At 37.8% G+C, this 17,627-nt stretch overlaps 1 protein-coding gene across 1 annotated transcript in view; it reads left to right on the forward strand.

The window, feature by feature from the left end:
- SHOC1 (shortage in chiasmata 1) overlaps positions 1-17,627 on the forward strand; it is a gene marked incomplete at both ends in the record, with an annotated part of 51,026 nt that overhangs the window by 20,059 nt on the left and 13,340 nt on the right. The window contains 8 exons of the mRNA XM_084278356.1: positions 2,805-2,934; positions 3,776-3,870; positions 4,863-5,109; positions 6,520-6,677; positions 8,651-8,776; positions 10,595-10,771; positions 13,081-13,188; positions 14,850-15,037. Of these exons, the coding sequence (XP_084134482.1) occupies positions 2,805-2,934; positions 3,776-3,870; positions 4,863-5,109; positions 6,520-6,677; positions 8,651-8,776; positions 10,595-10,771; positions 13,081-13,188; positions 14,850-15,037 (1,229 nt within the window). The remainder of the gene's footprint in view (positions 1-2,804; positions 2,935-3,775; positions 3,871-4,862; positions 5,110-6,519; positions 6,678-8,650; positions 8,777-10,594; positions 10,772-13,080; positions 13,189-14,849; positions 15,038-17,627) is intronic.

Genomic DNA, 17,627 nt, shown 5'->3' on the forward strand with positions numbered 1-17,627 from the left:
CACCATTGCTGAAAGGAAAATAATTGTTCTTCTTGGATATGTCAGGATTTTTTCTGTCCTGAGATCAACTCCTATCCTGTCCAGAGAAAAGTGTTAAAGTTTGCTTCTCACCACAAAATAACAGTTTGTGGATGAAGTCCATGGCAGTTCATTGATTTTATCTTTTTTTTCTCTAAGTGGGAAAGAAATTATACTGATTAGAAGTCTTTTTTTTTTTCTTTTGTAACCACTTTTCACAGAATCACATAATCACAAGGTTGGAAAAGACCTTTTAGATCATCGAGTCCAACCATTCCCATCCTATGCTAAACTATATCCCTAAGTACCTCATCTAGCCTTTTTTTAAACACACCCAGGGAACGTGACTCAACCCCCTCCCTGGGCAGCCTGTTCCAGGCCCTGACAACTCTCTCAGTGAAGAACTTTTCCCTAACATCTAATCTGACCCTACCCTGGCACAGCTTCATGCCATTGCCCCTTGTCCTGCCTCCTGTCACCTGGCTGAAGAGACCATTGCCCACCTCTCTACAACCTCCCTTCAGGTAGTTGTAGGTGGTGATAAGGTCTCCCCTCAGCCTCCTCTTCTCCAAGCTGAACATCCCCAGCTCCCTCAGCTGCTCCTCATAGGATGTGCCCTCCAGCCCCTTCCCCAGCCTGGTTGCCCTTCTCTGGAGTCGTTCAAGGACCTCAATGTCCTTCTTATGGTGAGGAGCCCAGAACTGGACACAGCACTTGAGGTGTGGCCTCACCAGTGCCAAGTACAGGGGCACAGTCACTTCCCCAGACCTACTGGCCACACTATTTCTGATACAAGCCAGGATGCCATTGGCTTTCCTGGCCACCTGGGCACACTGCTGGCTCCTGTTCAGTCAGCATTCATTTCTTATTCCCCTGACCTCCACCTCCACCATCCCCAATGTATACTGTATATTCTCTGGGTTTCTAGTACTATCCTTTGTTCACCCTGCTGCACCAATCTACTTCATAGGTCAAATAAGGAGCAGCCGTAAGCAGCTGGGCAGGTGTCTGATTCATAACCTGCTGGGTGCCAGTTGATGAAACAATGTGTGAATCATGATTGCAGCTGCTTACTGCCTGTTGGAATGAATAGGGAATTTGTTACAAGTGGTTTTCCTTTTGGAAAGGTACTTACTTAAAATTTTTATGGCCATTAGTTTCCACAGAGCATGGAGGAACTGTGGTTTTTGTGATCTCTACTTTCTGGTTTGCCTTAATGAGAAATATTATAAGAAGAATGCCAGGGAGATGAATGCCAAGGCAATTGTGTAAACCACCAATTTTTATGGAACAACACTGAAATCAGTGAAGTTACAAATTCCTTACTAGATTTAAATAAAAAGCAATAATCCATTAAAATCATAGAATCATAGAATTGTAGGGGTTGGAAGGGACCTCGAGAGATCATGGGGTCCAACCCCCCTGCCAAAGCAGCTCCCCAGCTCATATTGCACAGAGAGGCATCCAGACGGGTCTGGAATATCTCCAGAGAAGGAGACTCCACCACCTCCCTGGGCAGCCTGTCCCAGGGCTCTGTCACCCTCACTGGGAAAAAGTTCTTCCGCATGTTGGTGCGGAACTTCCTGTGCTCCAACTTGCGGCCATTGCCCCTTGTCCTGTCTCCACAGACCACTGAAAAGGGGCTGGCTGATTCCCCCTGCATCGCCTGCTTCAGATAATTATAAACTTTAATTAGGTCCCCCCTTAGTCTTCTTTTCTCAAGGCTGAACAGTCCCAGCTTACTCAGTCTTTCCTCATAGGGGAGATGCTCCAGGCCCTTAATCATCTTCGTAGCCCTTCTTTGGACTCTCTCCAGGAGATCCCTGTCCTTTTTAAACCAAGGAGCCCAGAACTGGACACAATACTCCAGGTGGGGCCTGACCAGGGCAGAGTAGAGGGGGAGGATCACCTCCTTTGACTGCTGGCTACACTCCTCCGGATGCACCCCAGGATCCCATTGGCTCTCTCAGCCACCAGGGCACACTGCTGGCTCATGGCCAACCTGTCATCTACCAGGACCCCCAGGTCCTTCTCCACAGAGCTCTTCTCCAGCAGGTCATCCCCCAGCCTGTACTGATACAAGCGGTTGTTCCTTCCCAGGTGCAAGACTCTACACTTGCTTTTGTTGAATCTCATCTGTTTGTCCACATTCAATGTTATTGGCAGAAAAAAAACGATGTGAAAAGTGATGTGAAGGAGACTGTGTGCACCAGGGTTGCTTGTATACTGCTTAAAAAAACCCAGTGTTGTAATTAATTCAGTGGTCATACCTAGATGTTACAAATTCTGTTTGAAAGAGAATTTTTATCTTTAAAATCAAGCCTGTCTGTTTCTGAACTGTCTGAGTCCATTCACCTGAATGTTGCAGCCACCACAACATTTTCTGAAGTCTCTCTCTCTCATCTAATTAGCTTCATTTATGTGGGAACTACCTAATAAGGCCAACAGGGATGAACACTTACTATCAAAACCTCAGCTATTGTACCTGGTTATATAATAATAAAAATCATCTTACATGGTAAGAGTATGTAGCCAGAGCTATGCAACAGAATGAGTAAAGGAATGTGATCTACAGAATATTACCCTCAAACTGGCTGAAGGTTAAATGTGAAGTATTTGGAATTTATTACTTAAATGGTGTATTGTCCCATGAAAATATTTTGTATTTTAATCCAACATTTCGCTACTGTAAAATACAAAAATATTTGTGATTTATTCACAAGTACCTTTCTGACTTTGATTTATTTTTTTGCTTTGTTTTGGGTGGGGCCCTATGCAATTTCTAGCTAAATATGTTTCATATGTGAGAGGCGAAATGGAAGTACCTTTAACTCCTCCATGCAGGCAAGAGAGATCACAGGCTAATTTTCTGTGCACAGAACTTCAAGAAGATCCTATTTCTCTTTCTGGTAACAGGTAATGAAAAATTTGTAGTAATAAATCCTGTCAGAAATCATCTGAATCATATATCCTGAAAAACAGTGCAAAAATAACTTTAGTCTATTTGTGAAATGGTGGTTGTGTTCTTTGAGACAGCTGCATATGTTTTGTATTTTGTGTGGGAGAGTGAGCAGAGTGAACGATCTGTATCTGTGGCTTTTCAGGGGAACTTGAAAAAGGAAGTGAGAGTCACTACTGCATATCTCTTTCTCCTGGAGGACATATTAACCTAAAAATCCAATCTCTTTTTTGGAGTAGGCAGCAGTAAATGTTTTTGTATATAGCAAGTTCGTGTGTGTGTATATGCATAAGCTTATACACATGGCAAATGCATCTGTTGAGCAGGTATCACCTGTGAAACCTCCAAAAGGGGCACAAGAAGAAAGTATTGCCTGTGTTTTGGGAATATCCCCCCACAATGGAATTTCAGCCATTTCATGCTGAAGTAGGACTGGGACTGCTTCATCCTTTCATTCTCATCTTATTATTAGCATTTTTTGCCTTTCTATTTTTCTCACATATGCATGAAGAATTTAGTTATCCTTTTGAGGAGGGAACCACAGTCTAGATAGAATTTTCATTCACTGATGCTTTACTTGGTGAACCAGCCTTGATAACTCCTCTCACGCCTCCCTGTTCAATATGGTATTTGAAGTGACCCTTTATATGGAAAAGGAAACATTTTAATGAATGAGTGAATGAATTAACTGAAAATTTAGCAAGTAGAACTTTGAAAGGTAGCTTTATGTAAATAAAAAATCAACAGAGAGTACTGTTAAAATTCATACCTCCAAGTCTTGCTTTATTTTCTTTTCAGTATTTTGCTTACAGAACCCTCTAAGCAGTACTTAGAACATTTGGTTTGGCAATCAGAGAAGTATTGGAATAATGTGAGCTGTCTTTTGCTTCTTGGTAAGGATTTCTAATTAGTGATCAATTTGTAACTGATACGGAAAAGTTCCATGTACATGGAGAAAATACAGCAAAAAAAGATAATGTTACATTTCAGAGCACATCTTCTGAGCCATGAAGTTTATCCAATTAAAGTAATCCTCTGAAGCTCAGATTATCTGCTTCTTTTAGTACATATAAAAAGCTGCAAAGAACGTGATATGTTATGTATCCTCCTGTGGAGGTAATTTGGATGAAGTAGGAGTTTTACTTCACTATGAAAGTGGTCAAATCATTGCTACTAATTATATTTGGTAAATGTGGTAATTGAAATTGGGTAATCTGTTGTCCTATTTTCTGTGTGCTATTTTTCCTTAAATAATGTTTCGAAATATGTGTCAATGAATAAAAAATGCTGTTAATAGAAAGTAATAACTTTGCAAGAGGAGAGTTAATGTTAGAAAGCAAAATATACACAATAATTTATTGCTGTTATTTTTTACAGAACCAGAATAATTATTACCACTGTTCTTTCATTTCATTTTGCTTCATTTTACAAGTGTCAAGATTAAGTTATGTATATTGACTTTTTATGTTGTCCAATTAATTTGTACATTCATTTACAGTTGAAAATGATGTATGGAAAGCTCATTACTATTTGGGGGGGGAGGGGTGTCAGCATTATGTTATGCTTTGTAAGCATGACAAGTAAACTCACAGATAAGGAACAAGACAATTTGTAAATTTATTAATGCAGCTACACATGACTGGATCTGAAAAAAATATAAACACACACCCCCTCTTACTCAAACATTCAATAAGTAAAAAGCACACTTGCTTTGATTAGACTAACTACTGTGCTCTTAAGTCTGTTAGAGTTACAAGTATAAACAGTGTCTGTATGTTGTAGGTTATTGGTACTTGGGGACTTTGCTTTCCAAAATAACATTCAGTTTTTGTGTTTCTAGCTTATTAATATTGTATGTTTTGGGGTTTTGTTTGTTCTTTTTTAGAGCATGAGACTGTTAATCTTGTGTATCAGCGGCATTCACTTACAGAACTGAAGGAACTGCTGGCAGTTGAGGTGGAAGCACCAATGCTTAGCTCACTGGAGGAGGGCTGGTGGCTTCATTTGGGTTTAAATCCAGTCTACAAAGAAACTTTGGAGCAATTAAATACAGTTGTCAGTAATGCAAACAGTTTGCTTCCTACAGAAGTAGAAACATTCACACAGCTGACATCATATCAGTTAGAAAGTAGGTACCTTGCTGGGGTTTTTTTAAAAGTGATAAAGAGGCAAACATTAGGTACTTAATCATTGTGGGAGTTCCATACCTCCAACAGGGAGAGATGTGGAAGATGGTTTATAGCAATTTGAAGCAGCAACACTACTTCAATTAAAGTGTACTTTCACAAAAAAATCATAGGAACAGAAGTATTTAATTACACAAGGTTATCTTTTCTATTAATGTGCAAAGGAAAAGTAGCCTCAACCAGCCATACTATTTTTTAATAAAATAGATTCATACAGGGGAATTTCTTAACAAATAGTAATGGTGCATTGAAATGTTTTAATATAGCAGACATTTATGTAGAAGGACAGTGGGGAGAGTATGTTATGGTGAAAATTGTCTATTTTGTGATGTTATTCAGAGGGGGAGTTTTATGCTAGAGTGAGTCATCCACACACTTCAGAATGTCTCATAGAGCCTTAGGCACACTTATATTCAAAGTCTCACAGAAAAGATTTTATTACATAATTATTTATTACATAATTATGCCCTGGCTTGAAGGCACCAGTTGTGGCTGTAGAACTCCAAGGACTGACAGAAACAGGATATATTGTGAAACAGAGAGGCACTGCTCAGAAAAAAAAATAAAATGTTTCCACTTAACTGCTTTTTACATGTCACAAAGAGTTCACCTGCTGTGTTTAGCATGACATGCAGCAGCAACACACAAAAACATAAATGCAATTCTAGTTAACTACATCTTTAGAGGGAGCTAATTGAATGCCTTACTTTTTTCCCCTCTAAAAAAAAAAAATCTGCTAATATTTTAATCTGTCTTTCTGATGAAGTCTGTTGCATCCCACTTCCTAGAAATCTAACACCAGTAAGCACCATGCAGATGGTGAAAACTTCTCCAAACAACAGCGTGGCCACCTGTTTCTCAGTATTGTGCATTTTTACTTAGGACAAATCAGTACAAATATTCAAATAGTCTCTTCTAAGCCAGAAGAAGAGATAGAAAATTGCTTTCTAATATCAATGATTATCAAAAATAGTTAATTCCAACCAGGAGGAAGAAAATGAAAAGTCTTTATTACAGTGGAGAAATTAAATTTTATTTTTTAGGATGGCTTGAAGAGAAGAATTCAATGTCAAACCAGGAGCTGCTTTCTGCTCAAACAAGTCAGTCAGACAAAGTAATTAATTATTATATATCACCACAGACTCAAAGGCAGTGCTTTGCCCCTCATGTAAGTGCTGCATCATCTGATATAAGTAACAGTTCAAATAGATCTGTGGAAGACCTTAGTGGAGGAAGCATAAGAAAGAACAAGATAGAAGAGGCAAGTTGTTTCTTAAACCATGAAAAGAAAACTCTCAAGTCATCTGAATCAGTCAGCTGTGAAGATATGTCTTGTAAAAATGATAACTCATGCAGTAGTCAAAACCAAGTCAAAAGCCAGTCAAAACCAAGTTATGCACTTGCTGCAAAATGGGAAAATGATGATTCTGATCTCAACAACTTTATCACCCTGAGGTCTAAACATACAGTCCCCCAAACAGAGGAACAAAAGGATGTAGAAAGTCCTGAAAAAGGTGTGTGAACCTTTTTATGCTCCCCTTTTTCTAGGTTTTAATCCTGCTCTCTTATACCAATTATAATAGATGCTAGTTCATGCTAGCATTTATGGGGGAAAAATCCTCTAAAGCCCATAATAAAATTTTTACAGTCTTTAATGTACCCTATCATTTACCCTGGTGCAAAACCCATGAAACAATGAGGCAGAACTGGTCTTGGGGAAACCAGGTTTTGGTAGCCCTACTATTGTTGATGACAATGCTCATGAAAAAATCTCAAGTTATGCATTGAGCACCTCAGACATGCAAAAGAGCAGAGAGAAAAAGAAGTAGAAGATAGTCCTTGTTTGTTTTATAAATGAAATATCTGTGACAAAAAGTATCAGGAGACAGTGATGTATTTCCAGATTCACTTTTCAGGATAAAGTTATATTAGAAAAGAATATTTTGCACTTTTTTGGACTTGTATGGCAGAATTTTGGCATAACTTTTTTCTTGGTTTCAGTTATATGTCCCGGCATTAAAAAAATATTAAAATGGTTACATAAGATCTTTCAGCAATAATTCCTGTAGGATATAATAGAATATATATATATATATTTAATTGCAACCTTCTCTATTCTTGTCGATTAAACTCTTGGTAAAATTAATCTGTTACTGACACTGGTAAACATGCGTAAAGCTCTTCCACGGCCTCAGAAAGTAACAGGTACGATACCAAAACACCTGAAGTTTTATGCTGCCATCTACTGACTTCTGCCTAAAACTGCATCTCCTAAGAAGAAAGCCCAGTGTTTTGAAAGACGAGCTACGTTACATTGACCAGTAGCCTTGTGGCTTAGACTTGTGGAGTAAATTAAATGCAATTTGGAATGTGTTTACAGGCAGACCCCATTGTTTCCATTCAGTTATGTCTGATATAGGGATAACCCATTGAAATGTATAGGTCTTACCACATATGAGTAGAAATTATGTAAGTTATTTTATACTTTCGTAGTAATTAAAAGGGTTTATTAAGAGTCATTCTAAATTAAATTGAAAAGAAGAAATACTAGCACTGCTTGTAGGGCTCTCTATTTGTTTTTTGGTTTATTTACAAAGGTGTTGTTGTGTATAATATTTAGTTTAGAAAATACACATGAAGCAGGAGAAATAGTTCGTTGATCCACTTTTGAACCCTGTGTAGCATTTCAAAATCAAGGAGGGTTTTTCTAAACAAAAATAGTAAACAAAAAATAGGGGGGGGGGTTCTTTCCTTACTGTCTCTGTATGGTCAGTTCGTTTTCTGAGGAAACTGACATTCTTAATTAGAAAAAATCAGCAATATTTAGGAGACACCTACTCAGCCAGAACTTCTCTAAGAAATAGAGGTGCCAAAGGAAGCTTTGTGGGCAGAAGGTATAGCTCATGCATCACTATTTATAGGGAAGATGGGAAGGAGACTTGGAAATACTAACAAGTTGCAAAAGGAAGCTGTAAGACAGGAGATCAGTTTTTTCAATAATTTTCTTTTCCCCCCTGTCATTTGCAGCTTCTATGTTCTTTCTGGGTCCCTTACAGCACCTAACCTTTTCTGCTTACAGACACTGAGATACCTTTCATAGTTTGAGGCAGAAGTATCTTTCCTCTAATACACATTTTTCCTCCAGAGAGAGGAATAGGACCTTTTTTATGGAGCTGTATTATATAGCCATAGTCCTTAACTTTTCAGCTCTGTATTTCTGCCTTAAGGAAGAGGAAGCTGATGCTGCCTGATTTTTTGGGATGTGAAGGCTGAGAGGGTCTCATCTCTCTGTCTGTCTCTGTCTCTCAATGGTTTTTTCCATACTATATGAGCCCATGAAAACACTAAAGAAGGTGATGAAAATAAAATATATGTGTCCTAGAAATTACTTAATTTGACAATATTTTTGCATGTAGAATTATTTATAGAGGAGCTTTCATATTTATGGAGCTGTTTTTCTGGTATCCATGTCTAAATGTTCACTCAGTGCTGCAACCTGAAGAACAACATATGTGCGCTCTCAAAGAAGACAGTTCTGTTTCTGAGTCTGTGAGAACAGAGGAAAGAGAACAAGAGAATGAGCATGGTGTCACAATCAATATTCAAGCATCAGGTACACTCTTTTGGGATAGTCTTTATTTTATATAGCTTTGTGATGTAATTGTATATTAAATAGTACTGCTCAGACAACTGTGGAAATTATTAGGCTTAGTCCCTACTCCTTGTGACTGAAAGCATTTCAGATAGATGGGTGTTTATTTTGACACAGGTGTAAGAGCAGGGCATGGCATTCTTTCTTCAGACCTAAAACAACTGCATGCAAACTTAAAAGTACAGACTTCAAATTATGTCTGGTCTGAATCAGAGAACATGGAATCTCTTCATGCCAGATCTGTGCCCTTAAAACTATTATTCTGGGCTTTTTTTCTCTCTGACAGAATAAAATGAGATCAATGGAGATGGAAGGGATTGGCAGTAATTTTGGCAGGAAATGTCTTTAACACACTGATAACCCACTATGGATTTATCTCATACATGACAGCCTTGCCCTGTGAATTCCTGTTCTTACTTTCCAAGAGAGTGTATCACAGAACATAAACTGACAACAGTTTTGTTATGTGGTAGAAACGGTGGATAAGAACCTGGAAGATACTTATCCAAGATTCTTTACAGCCTCACACTAAGCACAGTCAGTGTTAGAAAGTTGTAGGCCTCACAAAGAACAGGTTTTTTCCCATGGAAATGCCTTAAATCTAACCATGTGCTTAATGGGGGGGGGGGGGGGGGGGGGGAGGTGTGGGGTGTGTGTCTCTTTCACAGAACTAGTGAAAAAGTAGAGAGGATTTTCATCTCTTCCCATTTGAGATGGGAATCAAGTAACAGCTATGAATTTATTTTTTAATTATTTTTTAAAATACATTTTGAAGCAAGATTCCTTTAGTGCAACTGTGAAAAAAAATACACTAAAGCTTTTCTGCAGTGAAAACAAAACCTAGCAGTTTGCAAAGGAGTCCTACTGCTCTCCTTGAAATAAAGTATGTTTCACCATGGTGGTCTTACACATGACAAAAAGGCATCCTTCTCCAAACCAAGTTAGAGCCAAAATAGAGACTTGACCAATTCACACAAGTACTTTACTTAACAGTGGGATATTGAAGATGCATGATTAGAAATACACTTCTTTTTTTCTTTTTTTAAGGAATTCATAAAATTATTATGTTATTGATTGCTTTTATTAAATAGTGCATTGACCAGCTGCTAGTCAAATTATTTGTCTAGATCAGTAGAAAATATTTTTTAAATAATAGTAAACCTTTTAATATGTTTTAAAATAAATTATCACAGAGTTCAAATCTTGATAATCTTGATACAGTCATCTCAACCATAGTTTTAAAAAATTAGTGTGGATGAGTGTTACCAGAGGAAAAGGGCATCCCTTTCAACTCGTTCAGCAATTGACAGCTCTGCTACGGATGCCAGTAGCAAGAAACTCAGTTGTCATTTGGAAATAATTGTTACAACAGCCACACAAAAGCCATTAAGAGCTGTTAGCATGGAAGAAGGGCTGTTGAAGTTACAGTAACTTCACATAAAGGAACTAAATGTTAGTTTAGACTACAAAGTGGACCAAGGCTGTAGAACAGTGGAGTAACAGTGAAATCTTAGTGGGAGGCACAGAAGTAGGACATCCTGACTTCATCATGGAGTTTGATCACTTTATGAAATGCATGGAATAACATAGTTACCTGCTCTGAGGAGCAGCTCAATCCTCTGACTCAGGAGGCTCCCTGGCCAGCAACTCTTTTTCTGTAAATGTTACTTGTTACTTACTAAACTTTCAAGTAGAATAAAGTGCTTTGTGCTGTAGGTGTTCTGAATTGTTTGCTGTACCAGTATATGAAACTATGTTTTTCTTTACTGTACTACCCAGAAAGCCAATGCCAGGCATTCTGCCTCTTGAAAGAAGCAGCCACTCCTGTTCTAGAAGACTTGGCACATCAGGGTGTGCTTGCTTCTGTGAACTGGAGCTTTGACAGCATTAAATTTGACCACACGAGGTTTTTCTTAAAACAGCAAGAGAAAGTGATCTGTGATCGTTTTAAAGAAGGTATGTCTTTTGTTGAAAAATAATTGGTTTTTTAACTGGTGACACAAAGTTCAGCATGCTTGGTAAATTAATGACAAATCTTCCAGCAGTTTATCTTGTAGAGTTCTGGTAATAGATTTATTCTTTTATATTCAAAGTAAAGTTTCATAGTTTTTCAGCGTAACACTTATTAATCTGAATATTGTAATAATAAAAGCATCTGATTTAATTTAATTTTGAAATATTTTAATGTATGCTTTGGAAATGTTTCCTCTGAATCAAACAATGTTTAAATTATTTTTTCATGTTAGATTATGCTTTTGTTGTTTTGCTCCTTTTAGTATCTCTTGTTTGCCACATGATGAAAAATGCCAAGCCTACATTGGAAATGGGGGGAACGAGGAGAGGGAAGGAGAGGGCAGAAATCTATATTAATTTGGTTGCTTTCTGATTTCATTTCTCTCCTATCATCTGGCATGTGAAACCCCAATAGAACCAGAAAAAAACAGAACAAATGCTAGCAAAATCAGTGATCTCCTTCAAAGATTTTTGGATATAGATAGAGGCAGGACAAACTCACAGCAAAATATGTACTGTGTTTGAGGAAGATGTATTTTTGATTCCTTTCTGAGCTTTTACTCTTAGTTGAGAAATATTTGTAAGTACAACACAGCAGACAATCTACTACCTACAAAGTTTTTATATTATGTCACAAGTTATGCAGTAAACAGTTATCTAAACTTTAATGCTTTCGCTGCTTAATGTATGTTTCTCAAAAGAAAACTAATGATAACTAAATTACCAATGAGAAAGGAGGCCAACAAAAAAATTTTAGTTGTCTCTGCACTAGGATGACAGCCTGTGACCTACAGAATTACCATAATAAAACTGTCAGCAGCAGGGTTCTCATAATTTGAAGGACCATAAAAAAGTAGCAAACACTGTCTTCATAAACATGTGAAAGGGAGAAACACTTTTATTGCTTTCCTGGCTTTAAATAGTTTCACAATATCCCATCACATTTTGCTTTGCTCCAGAGTATGCTGGTGCATTTTCTCATTAATGGCCTCAGTGAACATAGAAAACAATCACTTCTTGTGATGGTATTGATTAGAAGCTCATTATTCTCTTACTTGTTTTTTCTTTCTGCGCCAAATATCACCAGGTGCTCCAAACTTTCATCATAAAATGTGTTTTCTTACTGTCTTGCTTTGTTTGTAGTGACAAGATCTTTGTCTGCCATGCTGTTTGCTCTTTCCAGGTGATACTTTTGTATACTGTATTCATAAGTTGGATTTTTCTTTCCTAAGTGCTTTGCTTGTCTTTTCTTAATTAAAAGCTGCATTGATCCCAGTACACTGAACTATCCAATATTTTTCTTATAATGCATCTCACTCACTAATTCCTTGATCAGCTGTAATAACTTATTCTGTAATTATCTTCCTCAACCATTATTATCATCTTTAAGTATTTTATTAAGTCATTTACTCCTCAGCAGATAAGTCCTTGAAAATTTATTCAAAATTAGTACATAATACAGACTAGGCAGCCCATAAAATGTTTTACTCTGTGGGTCAAGAAGCAGCAGATGTCTTCCAAATTTGGCTACTCAAATAAGGCTAAGATTCTCATCAAGAGAGATTAATTAGGTGTGGGAAAGGTAGGATCAGAAGTTAAGATTCTACATGAATCATTGGAAAACAATAAGAATTTTTCTCATGACATGTGAAAACTAGCTGGTCCATATCATTTGCCATAAATGTGACTTTTATAGTCTAAAATTTGTTGAAACGGTTCTGTGGAAAATTTGCATATTGATTAGGGGATAATCTGCAATTTTGATTTCTTGGAAAGAGCTCTGAAATGTTTGGAAGATGGGTTAGATGGAGTTACAGTGCTACTGAAAAATGTAGTGATTGGACTAGTCAGATGAGGAAATAGTAATGTGAACTGGGCTTGTACAATGAACCAAAAGATGGGAAATTTATCCGTTTCCATGTCTATTTAAATATTGCCTGACTAAAATCAGTAAAGCAGTGTGGATTTAATGGCACATCTAGGAGAACTGTTATCCCCTCCTCCAGCAGGCACCAGTTATCCCTATACACCTTTCAAACACACTTCCCTGTGTGCCAGGTGCTCTGGGTCAGGTGACATGTGAAAAATATAGCATTTTCCAAGACCACCAGGTGTGACCTTCCAGGATTATGTCTGGTTAAGTGTGTTTAATGAAAATTCTGAGATGCCAGGATCTTTTAAGATGATTATATATGTGTAGCTTGATTTCTGAAATTTTAAATGGACCACACCTGTGTCTTCTCTTTGTAAAGGTCTAGTAGAGGAGCAGGAAATCAAGCTGTTCAGACACGCTGCTCTGGTGCACCTCCTGGTGACAGTTCGGGATCTCCTATTAACATGTGGCTTGGACACAGCACTAGGTTTGTTTTTAGCAATGGGTAATGATAGTCAGAAACCCAATGCTTTGTGTGCATTCTGCAGCCTATCCTGCATGTGTGCAGGTTTGATTCTTTGCCATCAGTGTAGCTTCAATATGACAGTCAAGCCCCTGACTTCTGTATTTCTGTTCCATCATTAGAAATGAATGCACTGAACATAATACTTTGGTAGTACATGTGCTCAGTTCGTTACCAATATACCACTGTTCACTTCATTACACGGACTTGCCCCACTTCCTCATATATAATGTGGTGCATTATACCTCAGAATGACACATTTTTTCTTGAAATCTCTCTGTGCAAACTGTTTACAAACCACTTTCTCTGAGTGTGGAATACTTTCCACCTAAAGGTATTCTTAGGCTCCTTGGACATGTACCTAAAACTGAGGGCATTTTAGGCAAATTTTTAAATACTATCCTAACATATCACAAGGCAGGGAGTTTGAAGTTGCAGACAGTTCTTAGCATTGGACCCACAGAGCAGCTTTTTTTGAGCTTTGCTGGTCTTAATGCTATTAGGATTTGGGATATGAAAATTTGTAGTTACACCATTTTATGATCAAAATGATAGTTCCCAGGGCTCTGTATTTTAAATTTTCAGACAGATCTATCAGAATAGTTTCATAAGGAGCTGAAGTCAGCTTTTGTGAATGCCCTGGGAAAGTCAGGGACCCTCTGGATTTCTAAGGCTGTTCGAAGCATCTAACTTCAGTCACTCCGAATAGCCCCTTGAAGGGAGGGTGTTTCCTTAAAATGTATGTAAAATGAAAAATATCTGGCATAAAGCAAACTGTGGGGAAAATACATTATTTTATATTCACTTAAATATTTCCAGCACTAAAAGAGTAGGAAGAAAAATACAAAATGAATATATAAGTAGAATTCTAGGAAGAATTCATTTCTACAATTACTATAAATAACATTGGGGGATCAAGGGAGGCAAATGAGCAGTTCTTCCTCTTCTGTTGTAGCAAAAGCACTTCTTGATGGTATTTCAGAATCACACAGCGCTTTTCCTTTCAGGTCCCAGCAACACTTCACACAGGAAACTGTACAAGTAAAGAAAAAAAAATGAAAAAAAAAATATCAAATAGAGGCAGATAATAAGTAGGCACTATAGTCCTATTTTTGTGATGTCATGCTGTGCTGTGTGATTCATCATATAGTCATCTTAAATGTGTGTTTTTCTTTATGCATTTTCAAATAACCCCAGCATTGTTCACTGTTTATATACAAAAGACATTGTTTAGAGTGGAGAAATAGTTGTGATAACATCAAGTGGCAAAAACAGGGGACAAGTGAAGCTTTGGACAGCAGGAATATAAATAAAGTTGTTAGTTAGTACAAAAAACCCTAGTTAAATGTATCAGTGCTGATGCTGGTAGTATCTGCAGCTATAGAATTCAATGTTCTATAATTCTAGCATATAGCAGATACAAGAAGAAATACAGCAGTTTTATAAAGGCCACTTACATACCTAATTAATAGTAACAGTATTCTTCCATAATCATGAGCCATTAATTTTTAATTTTTTTTTGCAAGATACCCTCACACATCTTTAAATACATGTGTAGATTAAAGACAAACCTTGGAAATTATCTCTTGTCACTGCAATTACTTCTTTTGTTGCTTTTTTCACAGGTTATTTGTCCAAGGCAAAGGATATCTATAAAACCATTTTAGAATCCCGTTTAAATAGCATCTGGAGGCAGTTGAAGATTGTGCAGTACAGCAGCCAGAAAAAGCAAGAAACAAATCCCAAAATAACAGAGCTTTGGTGTCAAATGTTAAATTGGATGCAAAATTATGGAAAGGAACACAGTGTTAAGGTTAACTATGTAACATTTCTCTAAGCAAACAAAACTACTCCAAATGATGTGAATAACTGTAAGGCCATCTTTCAACAAAGATTGGTTTATGAAAGGCGGGAATACTCCTTTCCAACACTCTATTAAAGAAATTAAATATTAACTAAGGGTGTATTAAATAAGAGTAACATAAAGTTTAAGACCTGTATCAGGAGCAGTGTAGGTTTCTGTTTGATCAAATCTGCCCTTGTTGCATGAGTGAAATGCTATACCTATGAGTTTTAACAAAGCCAGGGCTTCATCTTGTTGCAGGTTTTTTGTTTCCCTGGTAAATACATTGCATCACATTAGTTACTGAAAAGTGATATCACAACCTTTTATTTGAAGGTCTCTGTGTTCTGGTGCAAAGGGAGTCATAGCAGACATAAGGATTGTGTACTTGTACAGTGTGGCTCAGAGCACACACACCATGGAGTATGTGGGTACTGTTCTCCACAGATGACCTCTGCTTAACCCATGAATCAGGCCAATCTCCTGGCATTGTAACTGTATAAAAAGCAAATATCCTTAAGTGGTAGTTATGACATGGAGGATGAAGTGAGATTAAAGTTATCCAATTTATGTTTTTCTGGATTTTTGAATATTTTGGGTGATACTATGCAGTGTAAACCACCATGTATTATTTATGTACAGAATACTTACCACAATGAATCAGATGGGATAAAATATAGATTTTTTTTTTCCAGTCTCCTGACTGTTCAGAATAGAATTTATGCTGCTGAACACACAGCCCAAAAAGATAAATCTTCAAGCTAACTTTCATTTATTTTAACTTCTTTTCATATATCACTTCCTGGAATTCTCTTCTTTTGTTTCTGTTCAGAGTTGCAGTAAGAGCTCTGAACGTATTTTGATAAAAATTTCCTAAGAAAAATATAATAGCTTCTTGTGCAGCCTCTTAGAATTTAAAATGGAAATCAAGCAACCAAAACAAAATAGTGTTGATTGCATTTGTGTCTGTCCTTCAGTAGGCCCTATAAGCTGATTTCAGCATCACTTTCTTCTTAAGAGTAGAACAACTTGCTTTTTGATACTAGGGTTATGTTGTACTAGGAGACATAGGACAACTTTGTCATCTTAATGTCAGTTCAGTAACAACTTTGCTTTACATCTGAACTCCACTGGACATAATTTTAGAATGTTTTAACTGTAACTGTCCTAAGCTTTGACTTGCTTGCTTGACTTAAACTTAAGGTCATACACAGATATCCATGCAATGTAAGAATACATATTATTTTATTCACAATTACAAGATTGTTTACCATTCCCTAACATTCAGAAATAGATTTCAGTGAGCCAGAATAGGCAGGAGGAGTATTATGGTTTTATTAAGAAGTAAAATTTGTATTGAATAAGCCATTTCCTGTTCTTTCACATCATATCAACATCAGTTAATATGATGTGAAAATTGATAATCTGGTTATCTTTTTATTAATCACAGAATGGTTTGGGTTTGAATGGACCTCAGAGATCATGGCCCTGTCTCAAGCCTGTCAAGGTCTCTGCTTAACCAACTTAATTTCCTTTTATGACAAGATCTCACATCTAGTTGGCCCAGGGAAGCTAGTAGATGGAGTAGGTTTGATATTTTAGCAAAGGCTTTGGTACTGTCTCTCACAGTATGCTTCTGGATGGCTGGTCCAGCACACAGCTAGACAGGTCCATTATATATTTGGTGAGCTTGGGCTCAAGAGTGACAGTAAATGAAGTTATATCAGGCTGGTGTCAGTCACCACTGGGGCTCCCCAGGGCTCAATTTCAGAGCCAGTGCTCTTTAATGGTTTTATAAATAATCTATACATGAGTGGAATGTACATTCAATTAGTTTGACAATGATACTAAAACAGGAGAAGCTGTGGACTCCCTGAAGGGTAGAGAGCCCTATCCATGAAGATCTGGATAGGCTAGAGAGCTGAGCTGTCATCAACCATGTGAATGTTAACAAGAGCACGTGCCAGACTTTCACCTGGGATGGGGTAATTCTGGTTATAGCTACCAAGTGGGGGACAAGAGGCTGAAGAACAGCCCTGTGGAAAGGGGGTGTTGGTTTGATGGCAGGTTGAGTAGAGTCAACATCGGCAGCCAAAGGGGCAAACTGTGTCTTAGGGTGCATCAAGCATAACATAGCTACCTGGGTGAGGGAGGTGTCCCACCCTACTGGTGTGGCCTTACCTTGAGTACTAGGTGCAGTTTTAGGCACTTCAATATAATTTTAAGAGCATGTCCAAAGAACAACCAAGATGGTGAAAGTCCTTGTGGTGAAAACTCACTGAGGAGCAGTGGAGGTCACTTGGTTTCTTCTGCTTGGAGAAGAGAAGGTGGAGGGATGAATGGCAGTCTAGACCTTCCTTGAGGGAGCAGCAGATGGGGAGATGCTGATGACATCTCTCTGGTGGCCAGTGACAGGATATGAGGAAAGAGAGTGAATCTGTGCCAGGGGAAGGTCAGAGTGGACAGTAGGAAAAGCTTCTTCAGGGAGAGGTTGGTCACTCACTGGAAGAGGCTCCCCAGTGCAGTACCAAGCCTCTCAGAATAGGAGGATATAGGGAGT

This window comes from Gallinula chloropus, assembly GCF_964237585.1.
Source record: "Gallinula chloropus genome assembly, chromosome: Z".
In the NCBI taxonomy this organism is placed as follows: Eukaryota; Metazoa; Chordata; class Aves; order Gruiformes; family Rallidae; genus Gallinula; species Gallinula chloropus.